General features: G+C 39.0%; 1 protein-coding gene across 1 annotated transcript; it reads right to left on the bottom strand.

Moving 5' to 3' along the window:
• Window positions 1–4,856: 4,856 nt before the first annotated feature.
• On the bottom strand, window positions 4,857–21,309 carry fam204a (family with sequence similarity 204 member A). The gene is made up of 7 exons (XM_030772685.1): window positions 21,029–21,309; window positions 20,789–20,876; window positions 20,641–20,680; window positions 19,829–19,931; window positions 17,728–17,817; window positions 5,571–5,680; window positions 4,857–5,111 (listed from the first exon to the last, which is right to left on the bottom strand). The coding sequence occupies exons 1-7, from the start codon at window positions 21,287–21,289 to the stop codon at window positions 5,060–5,062; spliced, it is 744 nt and encodes a 247-aa protein (XP_030628545.1). The 5' UTR covers window positions 21,290–21,309; the 3' UTR covers window positions 4,857–5,059.
• Window positions 21,310–21,630: the final 321 nt, after the last annotated feature.

The raw sequence follows: 21,630 nt of genomic DNA, 5'->3' as shown, positions 1-21,630 counted from the left end.
TTTGGCCTTTGTAAAGTGACTAAAATTACCAAGCTAAATATGCTGTACTTCAGAGGTCTCTTGATGTTTTTTAAGTCTGTGCACATTTGGAACTTTGCTGTCTAACACAATGCTAAATGCTGTGTAACAGGGTTTTCCTTTTTTAAATCATGTCTCACATGTTTACGCATGACTGGAAACAAAGCCATGCCGACACGTTGCCGGTTGTTTGCAATAAACACATTTTTGACACCCATAAATTGTCCTATTAGTGCATGTTCACTTCCAAGAGTTTGTGGAGAACTACTCTACACAACGCAATCAAATGACTGTTCCAGCGCTACGTAATCATGAAAGTATGCCCACACAGAATTACATTCATTTTCCAAAGCAGAGAGGTTAATTTGACTCCTGTAATTAATCTATTTTTGTCTGGCTGAGAATCATTGTCTTGACACTTGTAATTATTTAATAAACGTTGCAATGGCGGAAATGACACGTCTTTTGTGTTAAGATTCTGTTGCATCTCGACAAACACGGCCCCGTCGCTGACCTGTCGCCCCCTCTCAAGAGCTATGATTACTCTAATTAAAACTGCAAAAACAGCAGAGAGGGCCACCAAATGCTGAAATTAAGCAGCTCATTAAATCAGCCCAAGGAAATGTCAACATCCTCTCTGACAGCGTTTTCTTGGCTTGCTGTCTCTTCCTATAGCCTCTCTGCAGCAGCAATATGTGGTTTTGATGCATATGCACAAACTCTCTTCAGTATATGAACATCAGTGTTATAGTTTTTTTTGAAAAAAAGAGAAACTTTTTTTCCTTCCTAACAACATTAACTAATATGAATGACAGTTTCTGAGGCGGCAGGAAAACCTCGGTGGAAAATAGAAAATAGGAACAGCGCCCGACTTGGCAGAAGAAGATGAGTGACAAAAGAAAGACAAATGCAGCCAGCCTGACGCATAATGAAGAATGTGTGTGAGTGTGTATATATATATATATATGTCTTGGTGCTGACATTGGACATTATTCAGACCACCAACCATAAACTACTAGGGTAGACACATTGCTTCAAATACACGGCAAACTCTTCTTCTCATTACACACCATAATCTTGATGAAAGAAACCTATTTTTTCACCTAATTTTGTTTTCCTTTCCCCAAACAATGCTTAAGAATTGACTGGTTAAGTTTTGCGCAAACAGACGCTGCCATAACAGTCTGTTTGAGTTTGATTTCTGTCTCTTTCATAGAATTCTCCTGCCTTGCTTATCTCTGATGTGATATGGCTTAAGCTATCATGCTAAATTCTTTATCTTGAACATCAGCAACTAGAGACTGAGGTTTTGTCTTGGAGATTTCAGTTGTGTTTTCTGTTTACTTTTTTTTTTTTTTTTCCTGGAGTAACGCAGCTTTCTATTGATGTAGGATTAGACAGTACATGTGTCCTTTTCACGGCCCAACCTGAATTTCAAGGCACTGCAGCAACTTTTCAAGCATTTAATAGGATTGGATGTTACCGATTTATTTTTTGTATTATTCAGCTCCTTACAACATCCACTTTTCCCCTTAAGTGCTTCAACATGTGTATGAGGAGTTTGGCTCGGCGTTTCACAACAAATCAACATGGGTCATGGTGCACGCCTGGCCTGCAGTGAAATGGGGGGAGAGAGAGAAAGAGAAAGAGAGAGAGAGAGAGAGAGAGAGAGAAGCTTCGGCTTGACTTGAACATAGCGAAAGCGGATTTGCCTGCTTTAAAGCAGGCATCCACTCTGCTCCCGGCATTGTACGACGTTCAAAGCGAGAAGAATAAACGGAGATGCTACTGATAGGAGAACTGAACAGCAATGCTCTTGGGCGCATGGCTGGTCATGTTTGGTGGCATCTATTCTCCCGAACATTTCCCAATGGTGAAACGGATTACGGCGTTTTGGAGAGTCGCTGGCTATTTTTCTGACAGAGCTACTGTTTGTTCACAACTGCTCCCGACTTAAGCAGGACAGGAGGTTTGGAAAGGAACAGGTTTTTGTCGTGCATAAAGAAACAGATAAATAACAACGGGATATCTTTCATGTCAAGATGAGGAAGATTCCTAATACTCTGGGTCAGGGCTAGATGACTTTCCTCTGGCAAAGCAGCTGCGATTTTACTGCATTCAATAATCTAACACAACCAACTCTTACTTTCAGGGACACGTCAGATGAATTACACAAGCAGATGTTTGTGTGTAAGCGCCTTCTAGTGAAACCCTGTATGATCCTGACGCATAAGAAGAAGACGTTAGGCCTTGTGTTTAGCAGTGGGCAAAATCCAGTTCCTAATGAAATGACCATTGACCAAATGACCAAAAAGGGAAGAAGAAAAAGAAGATCCAAATGACCATTATGATCCATTTGCCCCCGCAGCAACGAAACTTACTTTATATTATTAAAAAGGATAAATTCACTCTCCTCCCAAAACAGACAATCCAAGCGTAAAGTACATAGGATAAAGTCTATGAGAATATGGGTCATTTATCAATCATTACAGACAGGAGCAGAGATGTGAGTCATCATTTTTCCACCCGACAATTACAAGAACTGCTGGCAAGCCTCACACACACACACACACACACACACACACACACACACACACACACACACACGCACGCACGCACCAAAAAAAAGAAAAAAACCCTCAGTTTGTACTGGAAACACACTTCGGGCTGTTGTGCAATGAAACATTACCCAAGCTAATCACTCAGCCAGGATGACTGCCTGAGCACTTTTACGATATTCCCACTGTAAACTACAGTATGTTTGGTTTGAATCTGTCGGTACATGCAGGTGGGGAGCAGAGTGAGGACGAAACTCTTCTGAGCTGAGGGATGAAGGATACAGCCAGGAAGAAAACAAAGTTAAAGCTCATCAAAAATATTACAGGTGACACACGAGCCATATCTACCGACAGAGCACACGAACTGCACGCGAAGACGATCCTAATTCAGCAACAAATTAAATCACGTAAAAAACCAGAAACCCTTTTAAACATCGGAAAGGAAAAAAAAAAATACACTTACAAATAAAGTCTGCATGATATCCACTTGACAAACAAGTTACGCTGTGTATTACAATCATGCTGTGTATAATAATGTGCCAACAAACACATAAAAGCGATTTCAAATCACATTATACTATATCATGTTAATGACGGACATTAAAAATACATCAAGTTATATGCTCTCAGACAACACCCATATGTGTACAAAACTAAACGATATGAAACAGAGACAGGCAAATATTTATGCCACGTATTATTAAAGCACTTCCTCTTTCGGACATTAAGAGTTGAAAAAGGGCCCTAATACATTCATTTGTGGAGAAAGACTGAAATCCTCCCAGAAACAGTATTGTAATGTCTCTTAGATTTGACGTATGTTTAATTCTTGGATCCAAAAGCAAAGCTCATTCAACTGATCATGCCGTTTCCTAAAGATGTTCAACAACATCTATGAAGAAATCAAATCCGATATCTGCCAAGGCAACATTTCCCTCCGCGGTAGAGACTTGTCTAGGCAGTGATGCAACAGCGCCTTGGCCGATATTTCACAGCTTTATGAGGGCGTTTATGATGGCTGACATAAGCCTGCTTCACACTTCTCTGTCTTCGAGGGGCTGAGCGAAACCTTCCCGGCCTTGAGGCCTGACTGCCAGGATTCTGCTGCATTTGTCTGATGGCTACCGTTTAGACTGGTAGTTTTGAGGCTTTTAAAATTACTGTTTGCAAATGCAGATGTCTCTTGCCTCGGGTATTTCAAGCATAAATCAAAGGAACGGGGAGTGTTTGTTCACTCACGTCTGCTAAATTCTGACTCAACTGACACAGTTAATATGTCGACACTTGCAGACGCGCTGAATATGTAACTGATAGCATTTAAAATACTTGTTTTGTGTACCGTCTTAAGTTTGGAGATGTTGTGAAGGTGTGTGTTTTCATATTTGTGTATATATATATATACAGAGACACACGTGCCCACCTGTATACAGTGAAAACAACTGGGGGAAACAGACTCTTGTATTGCAGGAAAACAATCATTACGTTGTGTTATAGTGTTTCAGATTGAAGAGCAATGCCAAGTCCCCAGACAAGGATGTCTTAAGGCTAGAAATCAATGTACTACCTGCTGTTGCATTGTCTGTTACTGAAGAGTATCTGTAAAGATATCAAAGCGGTGCGGTGTGTGTGTGTGTGTGTGCGCGGGGGGGGTTTGTTCTCTTTGAAAAAGGTGGCAAACTGTATCATACACCAAACCGGCTCCTGTTTGAACCTGTCAAATGCAGCCGGTGTGTATCGCTGTGCTTAATCTTGGGTGAGAGTAACAGAGTGAAGGAAAGGCCACCTCTCTCTCTCTCTCTCTCTTTCTCTCTCTCTCGCCTAAACAGCTCCTTTAAGGCTATTCAAACCACTTTACCCACTGACAAATTTCATTTTGCACAGGCAAATCCTATTGCACATTATCCAGTACATTGCATTAGGACTCTAATCTCTCCTTTCTCTCTCTCTCTCTCTCTCTCTGTGTCTGTCTCTCTCTCTCTCTCTCTCTGTATACCTCCATGGAAGAAAAGAACAGCCTCCTTATTAACCCACTTATGATGGTAAATAAACACATCTTGTAGCAATATGTTGTAGATTTAATTAAGAATAGAGAAGGTAACGTTCAAAACCAAAAAAAACCAAAACAAAACCAATAAAAAAAGGCAATTCATCTGCTATGGTGTGTTCATACAATTTAATTAATAATTCCAGTGATTAGATGTGTATGTGAACACTGTTCTTCTTGGCCACGACTTCTCACTCTTTGATATATCTAACTGAAATATCAGAAACACAGAAACTTAATACACTCATATTTACAGTCTCACTGTTGATGCTGGCAATTTTGTTTTCTAAAAAAAAAAGGAAAAACACATGACTGGAAAACATTTGTTTGTCTTGGTCAGGACTTCAACAGCAAACCCTGACCGTGCCTCATCACTGCAGAAAAACAGTTCATTACTGGTTGTACACACTGTTAATATGCACAGTTACACAGAGGGACTTCACATGTATCCCATATTGCTTTTGGTTTCCCATCGTTTCTTTGCTTCAAACCTAAAGAGAGAGAGAGAGAGAGAGAGAGAGAGATCAGAGATCAGATCCACACAAATATACCATCACAAAACCAGAATTTGCCAAAACTGGTAAATTGATGTTGAGGGGCTTTTTGAAAATCTGAGTGGCACTTACAATCACATGCATGGGCGTGTGTTTAACATGGACAGAGAATTTATAGGGTTTATGGCAACTGACCGATCCACTCCATGACCATTCTGATACAAGTATCAGAAAGCTCAGGATCTGACACATAAAATCACACACAACGTGGCATAATTTATATGCACGTACGAGCAAAGCCAGGAGGAGCAGAGAGAGTTAAATACAAAATTTTTTAAATGAAACTAGTAGATCATCACAACAAGAGTGAATGGAGAGGAGAGAGAAAGCAAGAGAGGTAGAGAGAGAAAAAGAAGGAGAAGAAGAAGAAGAAGAAGAAAAAAAGACATAACAAACCCCCAAGCGATTTGCTTCTTCCTTTTCTGGGTTGCTCGGGAAGCCTCGGCTTCCTGTTTAGTTTTCACGTAGTCACGGCAATCGACAGCTTGTGAGATTTTCACGGCCAGCTATTGAGACGGAGACAGAGATGAGGCCCATTAGTGGATGTAAATCAGTCTGCCTGGCAACCATCGCTATGCCTACCAACATGTCAGTGAGGCTCCACAAGAATGCCTGCAGTTCCCCGTTCTGTCTGATCAGAACAATACTTCATCTTCAACTTTGGTGATTGTGAAAAGAAAGGAAAAACAAAATACATGGTAACCCACCCCCCCCTCCCTTACACACACACACACACACACACACACACACACACACACATTCATCACACACTATATAGGCACACACTTCAAACAGGAACATGTAATGTCATTATCTCACTTAAAGAAGACCCCCTAAAGTAGAAAATAACAGCTGACACGGTTAAATAAAGCAAAACAGGTATGGAACATATGGAACACATAGAAAACAAATTTTTATTTCACCACCTCAGTGGGAGGGTGGGAGGGTGGGAGGGTGTGAGGGTGCGTGTGTGTATTGGAGCACAGAGTAATCCCACTAGTCTGAGCCACACGCAGAACAGAATTTTCTGGAAACAAAAGGAGAGGCCTGTCACTTCCTTCACTCGTGAGATTGCTTTATTCGTCAACCGAAGAAAACTACGATAAACACTCGTGAAAAAAAAAAAATCTCCAAACTTATTTTTTTTTTTGCCCTTTTTTCTTTTTTTTTTTAAATAATTCCCCCTAATGGTGAAAGAACACAATCAGCGAAAAGGAGAAAAAAAGTCTTTAGGTAATGAGGACATGCCACCACAATTCCTTGAGTTGAAGAAGAAAAAAAAAAAAAAAACTTGAACAGAGAGAAAGAAAAAAAATGTTTCAATTATAATTAAGTGGGATAAACTTTATTAGAAAGACTGTAACTAAAATATCTCCTAATGCATGCTGGGATTAAGCAGGTCAGAGCGAGGCAGCCAGGAAAAATTAAACTCTAAAGGCCCTTTATCACCGTATTTCAGGAACCAAGGGTGTAAAATGTTCTAATTTGGGATACATTAAAAGCCATAAAGGTCTTTCAAAAAGATTAATGGTACTTTGCTTGGATTTAAGATAAGGCCTTTAGCTGGCTCCAAGTCCTGCGTTCCAACCGGGCCCTGAAGGCATTCATCTATACAGTCACTGGGAAGATTTGGAAAAGAGGCTGCATAACCTGAAGCTAACATACTATGACAGTTTTTTAATTCCTTGCCATTTTTTTCCTCATCTTTCCTCGTTCCCAGTTTTTTAAAAGCCCTAAATCATGTTTTCTAGTCCGGCTGGGCAGGAAGGCACAGTTAAAATACGAGATCGTGTTAATGGTTGGTTTTAGGATGTAGATTTGCCAGCAGATAATTCTCACCAGGGTGTGTGTGTGTGTGTGTGCGTGCATATGTTTAATGGAAAGGCATGTTTAAGTGGTGTTGGTGACACATGCTTTAGTCTGGCACTGTGGCACGCTGAGAGGGCAAATCGGAGATTTATTAAATTGTTGACAAATCTCGGCACGGTTCTTGCTTTCGCGTCTGCCAAAAATGAAGTCATTGGAAAGAAGGTGGCATTCAGAGAGAGAGAGAGAGAGAGAGAGAGAGGGAGAGAGAGAGAGGGAGAGACAGAATGAATGAACTTGGAGGACATTAAATAGCTTCTTTTGAGGTTTACACCTCGAAATGGATCTGTTTTCTTTTTCCTCGACACACGGATTACTCACATTACGTGGCATTCCTGTGGGGAGAATTTTTCAAATGGAAAAGTCTATAAAACGTGCCTCCTGAAACATTTGTCCCCGAACCAAATACCAACCTTTTCACACCCCTCTCCCGAGCCTCTCCTTCTCCTGTTTTCAAACACACCAACGTTACTATATTTGAAGCGTTAAAGGTCTTTAATTTTTTCCTTTTTTTTTTTTTTTTTTTTTTTTTTATCATTCGCCCAGTCTACAGCCTCTGATTGTCTTTACTGGAGCTCCACATTAATGTCAACTAAGTTACCTAGGAGACCAGGCAGATCAAAGAGACAAAAAAAAAAGCCCTCAAATGTCTGATTAATCAAGCCTTGCAAACAGCTTATTTCTTTTAGCCTGCATGCAAGTATGAAAATGAGATTGGGGAGAGCAGTACATTGTAGAGATTTGTTCATTCTTATCTGAACAAAGCCAGCGGCAGCTTATTTCATGGATCAGTGGCACTGTCACCATGGCTGCGCTGAGCAGGTGCCGGCGCCTCTTTCTGCGCCGGGAACAAAATTAGCAAAAAAGTCGCCGCAAATTAGCCTCTCATATTTTCAGTAATATGACATTATTTTTCATTTACTTTTTTGATCCACTTTTCAGGGTTTTTTTTTTTTTTATCCCCCCAACTCAACCCCCCCCACCCAAACAGTCGTCTTAGTGCCAAATCCTTTCACATCAGAAACGGCTCAAGATGAAAACGAAGGCGAGAAAAGGGTGGTGGAGAAAATGAACGCGCGCACACACACACAAAGCGAAGGGAGGAAAATTATATACATACCACAAAAAGCTGATGTGCTCTTTGTTCTACGCAGTCAAACAAGCCTATCCTAGGTCTTCTGTGAGGAACACATTTCAACAAAGGTTTAAATGCCCATTCCCTCTCTTCTCTACCTCTTTAAAACCATTGTCTGCCATTTACACTGGTCATCAACACAAGCTCTACTCAGTGCATAGTTTATTTAGAGGGATTAATGGCATGACCTTTGAAATGTCTGTAAAGAGCACGTTCATTCTGCGGAGAGACGCAGTTACGGGGGTTGTCCACAAGGGGGGTCAAGTCAACATTAGGACTATTCAGGGCAGCTGTCTTCATCCTGTAGACACCCTCCAAAATGGCACCAGATCTATCTACAGGAACTATACTTTACTGGTTTAAGCACCTCTATATTCCTACTACCGGTAATTCATAAAGACCAATCTACCGCCTTACTGATTTCAGCTATTTCAACTTTTTGTAATGTTTCAATATATCATAGAGTTTAATGGACATATTCAAAAAGAATTTAGAATTTAACAAGAAAAAAAAATAATTCTGTAATAGCATTGAGACTATAGCACATTGGTTTAAATAATTCTGTATGACTTATCACTGAGTAAGCCTGAGAAAATGATACCTTCTACAACAAAAGTCCCAGACTCAAGCCAAAGAGACACTTTAACCTTTTTGTATAAACAGAACACATCTAATGTGCATCTGGTAACACAGAGATTCACCTGCTTTGACATTTATAGACTACAAAACACTCACACCCCTTTCCTCAACCACCCAAAAATCTACAGAGGGATGAGGAAAACCTTTAAAAATATCATTTAGCATAGAAAAGCTTTGAATCTTCACTTCCCCACAGTAATGTTATTGTATATTTAGAAAGTGTTACACTCTGTCCTACCCATCTGCAATAAATGAAGCTTTTAAGAGAGAATGGCCCTAAATCCATTCATACATTTTCATTCCTGTGAAGCGCCTTCCAATTAAAACATGTGAGAGGTGGATTAGCAGAGGCTGTGAGGCTTTGGCTGCCTAAATCAGCTCCCCGAGTCGCCTGGCCGCGTTTGACGTGTAAACGATTAATGACCGGCCTAATTCCCTTATCACAGTACCTTAATGCCTAAATAATGTGGCCTTAGTCAACTCTGGAAAGCACTGCCATATAAGAATGGAATGAATATCAGATTAGGCTGCTTGTGTGCTATTTTAGCAGTGTTTTTGAGAATTAACCAGTTCAATGGATCTTCATAAACCTTGAGTATGTTCTAAGATGGAGATTCCATATCACTAAAGACACCGGAGGAAGAGGATACAATTATTCTAGATGTATTTATATGATATATAAAATCTCTAGACATTCTTTTGATTCATTTATGGAGTCCTGGAAAAGCATGATTCTAGAAGGAATACCTGTAAGTCCTGACAAATGACTGGACAAGCAGCATTCTGGTTATGACAATACTACCTTGCTGAACCATGGGCAAACAGAAATGTTGATCTTTAGTGTATTAACTGGTAAATACAAAAAAAGATCTTTGATCTGTGCTTTGTAAACATAAAAACAAACAACTACAAAATCCAGTTTGATGGGTTTAATATTAATAATTAGACAATGGTATTTATGACCTTGCACGTGACTGACAAGTTTCCTCCCATGCTGTCACATCTATTCAAGGTAATGCTTTGTCGAGAAGTTGTATTCCTCTTAGACATTAAAAAGGTAGCAACTGCACTTATACCAATTCCAGGTGTCACCAAGTGAACATCATTTTTCATACTGAAAACATATTGTATGGGATAGATTTCTAAATGATCACTAAAAAATTTAATGTGAATGGGTTTCTTCAGTCAGAAAATTTGTGTGATATTGACAATGGATAACTTAGAGATTTAGAGACTTCTCATAGACATTTGCTTCCAAATGTTCATGCAATTGGAACAAAAAGCCACATTTATGTGCTACAGAGTCCTGTTAAAGCTATAAAACTCAGTATTTAAACAAGGCATCTGAACTTCATTTAACTTAAACGAGCATTTTCCGAGGAGGATATTATGACAAAAACCCCTATTGTAACACTGAAGGGCTGAGCCTGTACATCCTCCCCAAGTGTGACTGATAAAACCCCAGTGTTCCAGCTAATACACTGAAGGATATTTCTCAGTTTGAGACAAGCACCATTATTGCCATCTAATGAGAATACAAGGGGCCATCACAAATAAAGCATCTGATACAAAAATTAATTTCACATACATTACAAAGTGTGTACTACATACTAGTTTTGCTTGGGTATAAATCCCAGATCCAGTTATTATAGATTATCAGTCTCTGGAGGAGTTAAGAGGGTTCTGTAATCTTGCCTCTAACTTAACAAACAGCATTACAAGACAAGCACAGAAGCCAGCTGCTCGCAGGGATCTCCTGTGTAAGAGCGTTTGTTATAATGCAGCAGACTGTCTTTCACTGCTGGTAATCTGATTCCAGATACTCAAAACTGTCATCTTTAGGGAACGGAGGGAGAAAAAAAAAAAAAAAAAAAAAAGACGAAGTCGGAAAGTTCGTTGGCTTTGTGCGTGTTCCATTATCTTTCCTCTTCTGAGTAGGCAAGGCTTATTAGCAAGCTTTGAACTCGCACTTACAATAATGTGCCATCAACAGTTTTATAAGCTAATTAGAAAAACTGTTTAATTAATGACTGGCTGGCAATAAAATGGCAATCATGAAAAAAAGAAACCGAGGGTGCTAAGCTTCCACTACCACCAATTAAGGCCTAATTACAAACAAATTATATATGTGTTTTGCTGTGGGCTTTAATTTAAAAAAAAAAGCCTTTAATTAAAAGAGAAAACATGTTAATTAATTAAACAGCGCAAAAAAAATCTACATTGAAAAGTATGCTTTGTCTATCAAGTAATTAATGAAATACAATAATCCAAATGAGATTCCCCAGAATTTGATAAAAAAAAAGAAAAAAAGAAAAACCTTGGTAACCATTTCAAAACCCCCCATTTGAAAATTAATGGGCGAAAATTTTAATATGAGTCATCTGAAGATACAATAAAAGTTCATTCGGTGATAAATTGCTTGCAGAAAATGGAACAAAGACAGAGACTTTTTCCTTAACAGTTTTCAAGGTGCCAGAGGGGCTTCATACCAAAATCAAAGAAACTGTGGCGTCTGTATATGAGGACTGGGGCGTTCGGAAGGGAGGGGGTGGAGCACAGTTAAAATCTGATAATGAGTGTTGCACCCCCCCCCCAACCTCCACCGCCCCCTTACCTGAAAAGGAAGTGTTTCCTAATATTTCATTATTACCGTAGCAAACGCAGGCATCATTGAGGGGGAGAAATCAACAAATAAGATAAATAAGATGAAATATTCTTAGCCTGGTTCATTGTCTCACTTAATGAGCCATATCTAACTCAACAAAGCCAGCCCTCTCTGTTCTTTAGAAACACTCCAAACAGGGTGGGCGTCTGAAGGAGAGTATGAGAACGTCTTTTTTTTTTTTTTGGTTTGTAAGATTATATGTTTTGATCAGTAACAAGCCTTGGAATGTTCAAATCTAAAAGCCCATATCCAACATCTTTAACTTGCTAACTTTGTGCACACTCCAACGTATGCCCAATGACCAAGAACATTCCCTCTTGACATGTCATAGGGTTCTGGTTTATGTGATGTTCATGGGAACAGCCGCTTCGCTCACCGTCCTACTGCTGGAGCACAACCAAAATATGTTTTAATTCAGACACTGTGTCTTAACATACCCTATATCTTTGTTTATGTATGAAATAACTTCAATCGACTGTTTTGATTCACTTGTTAATTTGGGGATGACTGTGGGAATCCAGCATAAATATGACATACACTTCCCATCTAAAGCCTCCACCCAACCACCGACACATTTTTGGATTACATGGAAAAGATTCTATAATACCTTACCATATACAATTCTCACAGTATCTGTCCTTTTGGAAACGTAAAGTCCAATTCAGCTGAGCCGACTGATATATGGATGCACACGGACCACAGAAATATCCACGTTTTCACACAGCTAACGCCACCCACAGACGAGCAGGATACAGACCACATCTATGGAGTCCACAGACCATAGAATCCACCCTCCTGAGAGTTCATATATTTTAAGTCGTGACTAATTTCTAAAAAGACCATTGTGTCTTTGTAACTTGTAAAAACAGAACGACATGCTTTGTAGATGATGGTGAGTGTATGATTAATCTAAATGGTTTTGTATTGTATTAAAAAATGAAGCTATTAGATTAACCGTAATGATAATGAAACTATGAGTGGGTTCTGTCTGTTTATTAAAAAAAAAATGGGCATCATTAGACTCCTGAATCCCACCACCTCCTCTGATACTGTTGTCAGTGAAAGCATTAGTCCATGCATTCATTTATACTCTTCATCACTATGCTCTTTCTGTGCTTTGAGTTTGATATGTCTCCTTCGTGTGAGACTACCAGCAGTTTGAGGTTTGACGTGTTTAAGAGCAAAGGAATTTCTTTTGATGTTAGCCTGACCTCTTGCAGTGCCTTTGTGTGTGTGTGTGTGTGTGTGTGTGTGAGTGACAGAGAGGGAGAAAGTGAATGTGTATGTCTGTCTGTGTGCTCTTTCCCTTTTTAATCATTTTTATATTCTCTGACTCCTGAAACACATATAATGAACGTGACACCCCCTATTGTGTCTGACTAAAGAGTTTGTGTTTTGAAGTGGTAATGCAAGACTAATAATTCTGATGTTAAGGAGAGAGAGCTGTTGGCAGTAACAAGGTGTGACAGTCTATTGTTTAGCCTCATACAGAGTTCACACAGTACTGTGGGTTAACAGACTCTCGACTGCTTTATAACTGCCTATGAGGCTAAATGAGGTCTAGCGCAATTTGATTAGACATGTTGGAGAGAACAGTTTTGATTAATCAAAGAAACTTTCTTCAAAGTCTCATAAATTTCAAGCACCATTTCCTCTGAGTGCTAACACTTGCCATAGTTGTTACTGGTCAAATTCTCATTGTGGAGATCATGGAATTTATGAATTTGTGAGGATCCCCTTAAGCAAATACATGTGAGTGAAATCATGTTAGCAATCACATTTGCTGAAAAATTAAAAGGTGACAAATGGCAGACACATAATTGACAGTTTCCCATTATGTGAAAAATTGGCATTAAATTGTGCCCTAAAAAAAAAAAAAAACCTTTTTCAGGGTGCGAGGCAGGATCATATAAATTCTCTTGACACAGGGTAAGACTGTTATATTTAGCAGTCTCATAATGTTATGCTAATTACAGAAATTAATTACTCCTTATGAAACTTAAAGCAGTATAAAATAATGCTCAGTAATCAAAGAATGGATACACGTGTGTTTCTTAATTGGAATGTGAGAGCCATATCAAAACAGCGCAGCAGAGCATATTCTGGGGCCCGAAACTTTTCTGTGGAGACTAATACTAGCAGGGAGGAACTCTACACAACGCTATACATGGATCAAACGAGTATTTGATGTATTTGCACAACATGGTTCCTTTACAGTACGTTGTTTTTCACAAGTTTTTGCTATAATTCTCACGCGACTTGCGCTGAGGCCACACCAAACATAGCACACGAATGCCTCACAAAGTCTTCATCAAAACTTTATCAGTTATCATGTTGATGTAGAGTGCGCAAACACAAGGAAAGACAGAACTTAAGTGATTTGAGAGAAAGGCCATTTGATTGAAACATTTCATTGAAATACTTATTTGACCCACATCAGTAACAACACAGCCCTAAAGAAAGATACTGCACACTCCAGGACCCGGAGTCTCGTTTAAAAAAACAAACAAACAAACAAACAAAAACAATACGCAAAAAATGTCAATCGAGTTTAACCTCAGAGGAAGCTTTCTGTTGATGAGGGTAGGCGGAAAAGAGCTAGATTTCTTGAAATTATTACTTTTATTTTTGTGTTTGGGGGTGTTGTTGGTTGGGTGGGGGTGGGGGGGGGTGATGATTCAATAACGAACCTCAGCTTGACGTTTTGGATATGACAGAGCTTAAGAAATGCTTTTGTGAATCTAAAACAAAAAGAACCTCCATGCACATGTTTAAAAAAAAGACGGGAATCTCAAAGAGACCTGTAATATCCTCGTCTCTGCTTTTCAACACTTGGACAAAGATGAAAGCGAATGTATCAGAAAAGTCTTCAAAAAAAGGATTTTACCAAATTTCTTTAATATTCAGACAGAAGGAAGAAAGGCAAACCTTATTAATTGATTAAAGAGGTTCAAAACACAGTGGTGAAAAACAATTTCTTTTATACATGAGTATTTTGTGAAGGCTTTGTTTCAACTGATGGAAAAAAAAACCCACTAGTGACTTTGAGTATAAACAGGTGATGGCACAAACTTAGAGCTGCACTAGCTTTTATACACTGATTAGTCCTTTGTGTATAATTATCTCTCTCACTCTGCATTAAAGCGCACCAAGGGTCACAAAAATATGTTTCCGTATCTTCACTCTGAATGACCCATTTACACTGGCAAACAACTGTTTTAATTTAACGCTATATTAACACATAAACATGCAACTGCAAAGTATACGATAGTCCATATGTCAAATGAAGCTGATATTATTAGACCCTTGAAATTGAGTCTCACCACAGTTGGGATTATTGAATCCAAAGCCCTTTGTTGTATTTCTCCTGTTCAAGGACTAACAACAGTGTCTGTAGCACCGTTTAGTCCGTTTGCTCCGTGGACGTACACAGCGCAGTGATAATGAGCACTGGACGGATTAGAAATTAGGGCGTAAAATGCACCACTAATACTCAAAATGCCCCTGAGGGCTCTTAATGCAGGCAACATGTTTGTGTGTGTGTAGTGTGTGTGTGTGTGTGTTTATCTCCTTCATTTATCTCTCCTTTATATTTGGCTGACCTATCTTTCATCCCTCTGCTGTGAGGTTTGAAATTCACAATAACTGATCACTTAAGCAAAAGACAAATTCCTCGATCACTTCATTATTCCTGTTAATAACAGAGTCTCACGTTTTTCATTGAATCACTTTTTTTTTTTTTATTTCATGACCCCATTAATTGTCACTTTGCCTGTAAGAACTGCAGGCAACTGGAGCTGTCTGGCAGTTTGAAGCCATATTCTGAAGAAGTAACAAACATTTTCCCAGTAATTACTGATTCTCTAACATCACTGTGTACCAATGTAAGATTTAATCTTTACAATCAACTCTAACTATCTTTAACTATCTTTAATCTTTACAATAACTATCATTGTACTGGACAACACAAAGGGAAACGGGTCCCCACCATTTCTTTCCTTTTGAATATTTAGTGTGAAATACCTTTACTGTGTACTTAATAATGGTCCAGAATAGTTAGACCACTGCACTACACAGGCTAAGAACAAAGACATCAAGCTCATTTAGTACCAGAGAGGTACAGGGTTCCAGCGAGCTGTCAGGAGACGCCTTCAGCTGCCTGGCAGACACGGAGGCAGGTGAGAGAGAGAGAGGAGGAAAGCCTGTGCTAAGTCTGCTCAAATCCAGTTGTGCTGTAAGCAGCTTTCTGAGACAAAAGCCATCCATGAGTGTCAATCAAACAGGGATTCAATATGTTTCAGATGTCTTGATTGTTTTAACCACTCACACTCCATATCTCAATCAGGATATGTCCAAAAAAAAACCCAAAACAATTACTGGCATTATATTACCTGATGGTGAAGTGATATGAGACATTTACCTCAAAGAAATTGACTACTGAAGCCAAGTGTGTGTGTACAGGTGTGAGTGTGAACCAGTGTGAGGGTTATGGAATATGGAAAGAGGGGAAAAAAAAAACATGTTAATGTCAAATGTGTCATATGCTGTAAGAGGAATCTGATGCTATTAGTCAAAGGCAACCATATTACATACTACACCATGCTGATACCGCGATGAGAACCAATTCAATCAGGCATCTACACAAACTGTAATTATTCACCGCATTATGTAGTAATGTCCTCCTTTCCATGTTTTATACAGATATTGATATAATTTTCCATTCTGAACCGGAGAAAGAGAGCCGGATGAGACCTTAGAGATCGTCCATCGATAAGAATGTGTTGTGTCTGAGATGCGGAACATAAAAACCTCAGAGGCAAATGATTTGAACCGTCAGATTGCTGTCTGCACCGCAAAACTATTTAATGCTTATTCCCACTGGAATTCAGCTGTAGAAGATATCATTATCAACCTCGTCACGACGCGGCATCACTAAGATTATATTAGCGCAGCCAAAGTGGCTCTAATGCTGTTTTCATATTGCTAGAAGTGTTAATTGACTATGGTGCAAAAATAATATTTAGGGTCAAAAGTATGTGCTTTTCTGACCCATTAGAAGTGTAAATTGTTTTCATGGATAGCTGTAGTCAAGAGTAAGGCTTAGTGAGAAATATTATTCAGCTCGTCTGAAGCAGGGGAAAAGAGGAGGGCTGAAAGTGAGAGCTTGACATTTTGCCATGACTGGAAAAGGCTATACATTATATTTGCTGTACATTTACGTTCCTACACAATGCAGTTTTCATAACAGTTATTGTAGCAAGAGTGTTACTGCTTAGTGTTAGCATTGTCATGTTGAGAAAACTTTGTCATTCTAACCAGTGTCAGTTTGACGAGATACCACGTGCTATAATGAGAAATCAATACCTATAAAAAGTTTATAGGTGTTTGAAATTTCTGAAAATTGAGTGACTCTGGAATATAGCTGAACTGCTGATGTGTAATTTTATCTCAAGGATTCATGCTGAGATTCAATTATTCTTCATTGTTAGGTCAAAAGTTCCTGATATCATTATTTCTTTTAAACGAATATCTTTTTAAGAAAATTTTTTGCTCGTTATGTTTCAATTTACCAGGTTGTAAGTGAATAACCAGAGGGGTTGTGTTGAACCACACCACATTCTCAACTGTCAGTATCAAAGCCTGGACTCTAATACATGCCCACCTGTTTCACAGGACATTCAATCTAAGTTGTGAGACTTTAAAAAAAGAAGCAAAAAAAAAAAAAACATTTCCTGCTTCCATCGCCTCAACTCTAGAGAAGTAGAATGTCTTTTTAGCTGCAATTACAGGTGTGCGAACGTTACATTTTCTGCTAAATTAGCTTCAGACCGCTTGATCCTCAGCCCCCTGTGAGATGTGTCGTTTTTGAATCTGCGGGCACTGCATTTATGTCCCTGTGCACTTCAAAGGTACAAACTCGCACCTTGAAAAATGTTTTAGCGCTTGGCTTGAAAGCATTGTACCCTTCATTAAAAAGCAGAGCCAAAAGTCCTATAGACACTACAGCACTTCAAAACTGTGGGGACGGGCTTTCCATTAACTCAGTGTAAAAGGGCTGCGGGACTTTCTTGCCGTGCTGAATGGGGTGGGGGGGGGGTGGGGGGGTTAGAGTGTGTGTGCGTGTGTGTGTGTGCGCGCGTGCATATTTGTAACCCTCTGTGTCTTTGCGGGGAAAATGGCCGCGGCCCCATTAGCTCAATTAGTTCCAGTTCCAGAAGCCCCTAAGATGGCTTATCAGTGCCACGTACCTCTCGCGTGGCCAGTCTGTCACTCAGCGCCTCCGCCTTCCCATAGTCCCCTTCAGCGATGGCACTCTCTATGCTCTTTTCTAGGCCTGACTGGAGATGAGAGGAGGGAAGAAAAAAAAAAATAAAATGAAGTGATTTTGAAATAGAATGAGAGAGAGGAAAATATCAAAGAGGAACTTGAAACTTCCCTTGGGCGTTCTTTTTAATGTGATTGCCATTACAACAAATATGTAGATTTCTACCCACAAATGAAAATTGTTATTTGATTGAATATGAAGGTTAAGAAATTTTTTTTTTGAAATGCTACAGGAAATCACAAAACATAAATGTTGCTCTTTAATTACATATTTCTATTACAAGTAGACGCAAAGTAAGAGGACAAGAGAGGAAGCCCGTCTGGTAATAGATGGATGCTGGTTGATGGAGAGAATAGTGCTTGGAGATGAAAGAGTGTTTCCCATCAAACAAAACACTTTCTGTGCCAATACTTTCCTCACGCTCTTGCTAAAATATATGTTTGCTAACTTGAGAGAAAGGCTCATCTGTAAGCAAATCATCATAAAATATGGGCTATCATACAGAATACCTATCATCTGGAGCAATGTCTCAAGTCAAACAGTAAAATACCATTTGCCATCTAGCTTAGACGTGTTTCATTTTTTATTCTGCTGGAATTAAAATAAAGTGTGAATACAATTTATCAAGGGCAAATTAAAGTAAACATCAAAAGTGAAGACCAAAAGGCTTTAAATTAGCTTGACTGACAATTTCATTAAAACTTATTTCCAGTGTATGCAGAGCTCTTTAATAATTGTGTTTTAGCCCCACAAAATAGCCTGACCCTTTGAAAATGCCAGAGAAACGCGCACTAACCCTCTTAATTTAATGGTGCTACAAGATAAATTGAGCTCAAAATAACATTTAACTTGGCTTTAAAAGATACAGTCAATTGAATTAATGACGTTTTCCTACTTAAAACAAATTACATTTGCCATCATTCTGCTTACGTGACAATTTACAAATGAAAGTTACTGAATGTAAAACATTTTATATTAGTAATGCACAAGAATGATAAATCATATGTGTGTGTGATTGCAAAAATAACTTGAGAGGAATCAATTAGTTCTGTTTACGAAGGTTTGCCCTACTGAGGAGATCATTAAAGTAAGGGAGTTTCTGAATAACGAAATTAAATTATACTTGTAGTCCAAAGTCAGCATTCTCTTTTTGCCTCTGCAAAATCTGTAGCTACTTATTTTCAGATTTAACACAGATATATTCTTAAGATTCACATGTACAATGCTTTTGCTGTATGTTGAGAAGTTCATGCTCTAAACCTAACTTCAAAGTGCACTAAAATTGATGCCACATGCACAACGGCTCTTAACAAAATTCATCCATCTTATTGATCATTCAGACTGTTTTAGTTTAAAAATTAAGGCCATCAGAACTCTCAGCCTCTATGGGCTTCTCCATTCTAAACAAGCAGCTTCCATGCACTGTGTCATAGAGAGTTAGAGCTATTTCAGTTACTCAAGTGGGCTTTTATTAGTATTGTAACAATCTTTAGTTCCAATAGTATCAATGGAAAAAACGGTAATACAGCAAGTATGCCGAGAGGGAACCGTTTGTCAAGGGAAGCTTAACACAGACTCAGAGATGTCCCATAACCTCTCTTTTCCCAGCTGTCTTCCTTTGCCATCTGTCTTGCATACTCCTTCCAAACATAAATTACAACATTCTTAACTTTGTGCGCACAGACCTTGCACAACAGACGGTACTCTTCAGGAAAAAAAAAAAAAAAGACAGAACACCTCATTCTACAAATCGTAAAGCTCAACAGTAGAACAGGCAGTGTTGAAGCATCGCCATGTCAAGATTAAGGTAATCTTGTCATTAAACACAACTGTATTACAATTCACTCCATCTCCATGTTTGTGAAATGACACCTCTTAAAACTCTCCTTCACATTTGCTGTAGAGAGCAATTATTTTACATACAAGAAAGGTACTGACACAGTTGCCTGATGGGAATGCCTACATCACATCATGAGGGAATTAAGCCACCCGCAGACTTACATGATGGCAGAAAGCATTGTTACCTTTCGAGGAGGCCTGCTACAAGGAGGTGGCTCAAATCTATCATTGACGGCAAAATACTGAGTTAGCTCCTCCCAGTGTTTCTTTCGCTGTTCCTCAAGCTCACTGAAAAAGGACAAAAAAAGGCATTGTGTTCCTTGTCTGTGCACATGAGACCAGCTTTCATGTTTCTGTAGAATAGGATTGACAATGCCTGTGTTTTCTTGACAGCCTTAGTAGTAAAAAGGAGGAAACCCTTCTGTTGTCAGGAGGATACGCTTTTATGTGTACCTTTCAGTAAGATATGAAATATATATATATGAAATTCACCACACAGTTAAATGTCCACTGTACGTAAACATAACTGATTGGCTCCAAAAAGTTTTCATTCATAATGTGTTTTGAGAACCAAATACAAAACCCCACCTAATTTTCAATGGTGACTCTGTAGGGCTTTGGTCTATACTGAACAGTGCTTCGTTAATGTGCTTGCTACACAACAAGAACGTCCTCTGTCTGGATCTTAATATCCAGATCCAGACAGAGGACAGGGATATTAAGCACAATTGATTATTAAGTTCTTAATCAGCTCTTGATTTCTTAGAGAGCTTGTCTGAATGTCCCATTATCGTTGATTCTCAAGAAGTAAAAGTATACGCATGTATCAAACCCCAATTCTCCTTTGACCCCTGACTAAAACATAGGCTAGACCTCTTTGACTTAATTCTTTGATTAACTGTAATTTGTTTAATTCAGAATTAGGCTATGATGTGTTGATTAGCTCGGGAAAATGGACAAAGGGTCATTAACTGTAGTTTGGGAAAGTTAACTATACCTTGAGGTATCAGGCTGTGTGCTTGGCGTTCCACTCTTGTCTACACGGAAAATAAAAAGCGCAAGATTATCTGTGATGGAACAAGGTCTAACACAATGAATGCATCTTTAAATTTTCTTCACAGTCACAGTGTACTGGGGTGCATCACCTTTCTTGTGGCGCTTTTTTCTCTGTCGTCTTGGTAGGACTTGTGTCATCCTCTGAATCTCTTTTGCCTTTTGTAGGTCTTTGAATTTCTACAGGGAAATAAGTGGACCCACATCCGCATGAAATACTATCATGTGCTGCAACTATTACAGATAAATAATAATGGGAAAAAAGAGGAACTTATAACAAGTACGTCTCTAGGTGGAATCTTATTTGCCCGTCATGCACTACTTATACGTACTTGCCATTTATCCACAGGAACTCCGGGTAAGCAGTGGTTTGAAGATGCTTCATTTTCAGCTAAATCTCTTTCGCTGGAAAACGCACTGATCGGAGTTGGAACTGGGTCTGACGCAAATTCTGACGTGTCGTCAAACCGTGACGGCGTGCATTCATTCAAACCTTCAGTTTTTATGCCTTGTTTTTTGTTTTCTATAACATCGTCTTCGTCGGAACTTAAATCAGCTTCAGAAACGCCCTTCGGAAACAGTCCGCTATACATGTTGATTAAAGACCAAATTAAGGCCAGCTATCAGACAACTGTAAATATTTCAGTCATAAAAGCCTGCCTATTTTCATATGGTGTGAAATAAAACAAGCAGAATACATCACGTAGAACTAAACCAAGTACGCTAGCATACTAGCACACGATTATGTGTGTTTACGTCTAGCACTTCCGCGTTGCCAAGAAACTACAATTCTATTGGTTATAATTCATGACTGTTACCCAGTAACAACTTTGCTGATTTGTAATAGTGTTAAAGCTTGGCCAAAGACAATTTTTTATTTCAAGCCAGTGCACTTTTCGCATTACAACAATAAATCTCACTAGGAGTGCGACAG

The sequence above is a fragment of the Chanos chanos genome, chromosome 4 (genome assembly GCF_902362185.1).
Source record: "Chanos chanos chromosome 4, fChaCha1.1, whole genome shotgun sequence".
Classification (NCBI taxonomy): Eukaryota; Metazoa; Chordata; class Actinopteri; order Gonorynchiformes; family Chanidae; genus Chanos; species Chanos chanos.
This window is presented reverse-complemented; position numbering and strand designations above follow the sequence as displayed.

Coding starts and splice junctions, on each gene's coding strand:
- fam204a (XM_030772685.1), bottom strand. CDS start 21,289: ATGTATAGCGGACTGTTTCCGAAGGGCGTTTCTGAAGCTGATTTAAGT. Junction 17,818..19,828: donor GTAGCAGGCCTCCTCGAAAG/GTAACAATGCTT, acceptor TCTCATCTCCAG/TCAGGCCTAGAAAAGAGCAT. Junction 5,681..17,727: donor ACAGACTGGCCACGCGAGAG/GTACGTGGCACT, acceptor CCGTCTCAATAG/CTGGCCGTGAAAATCTCACA.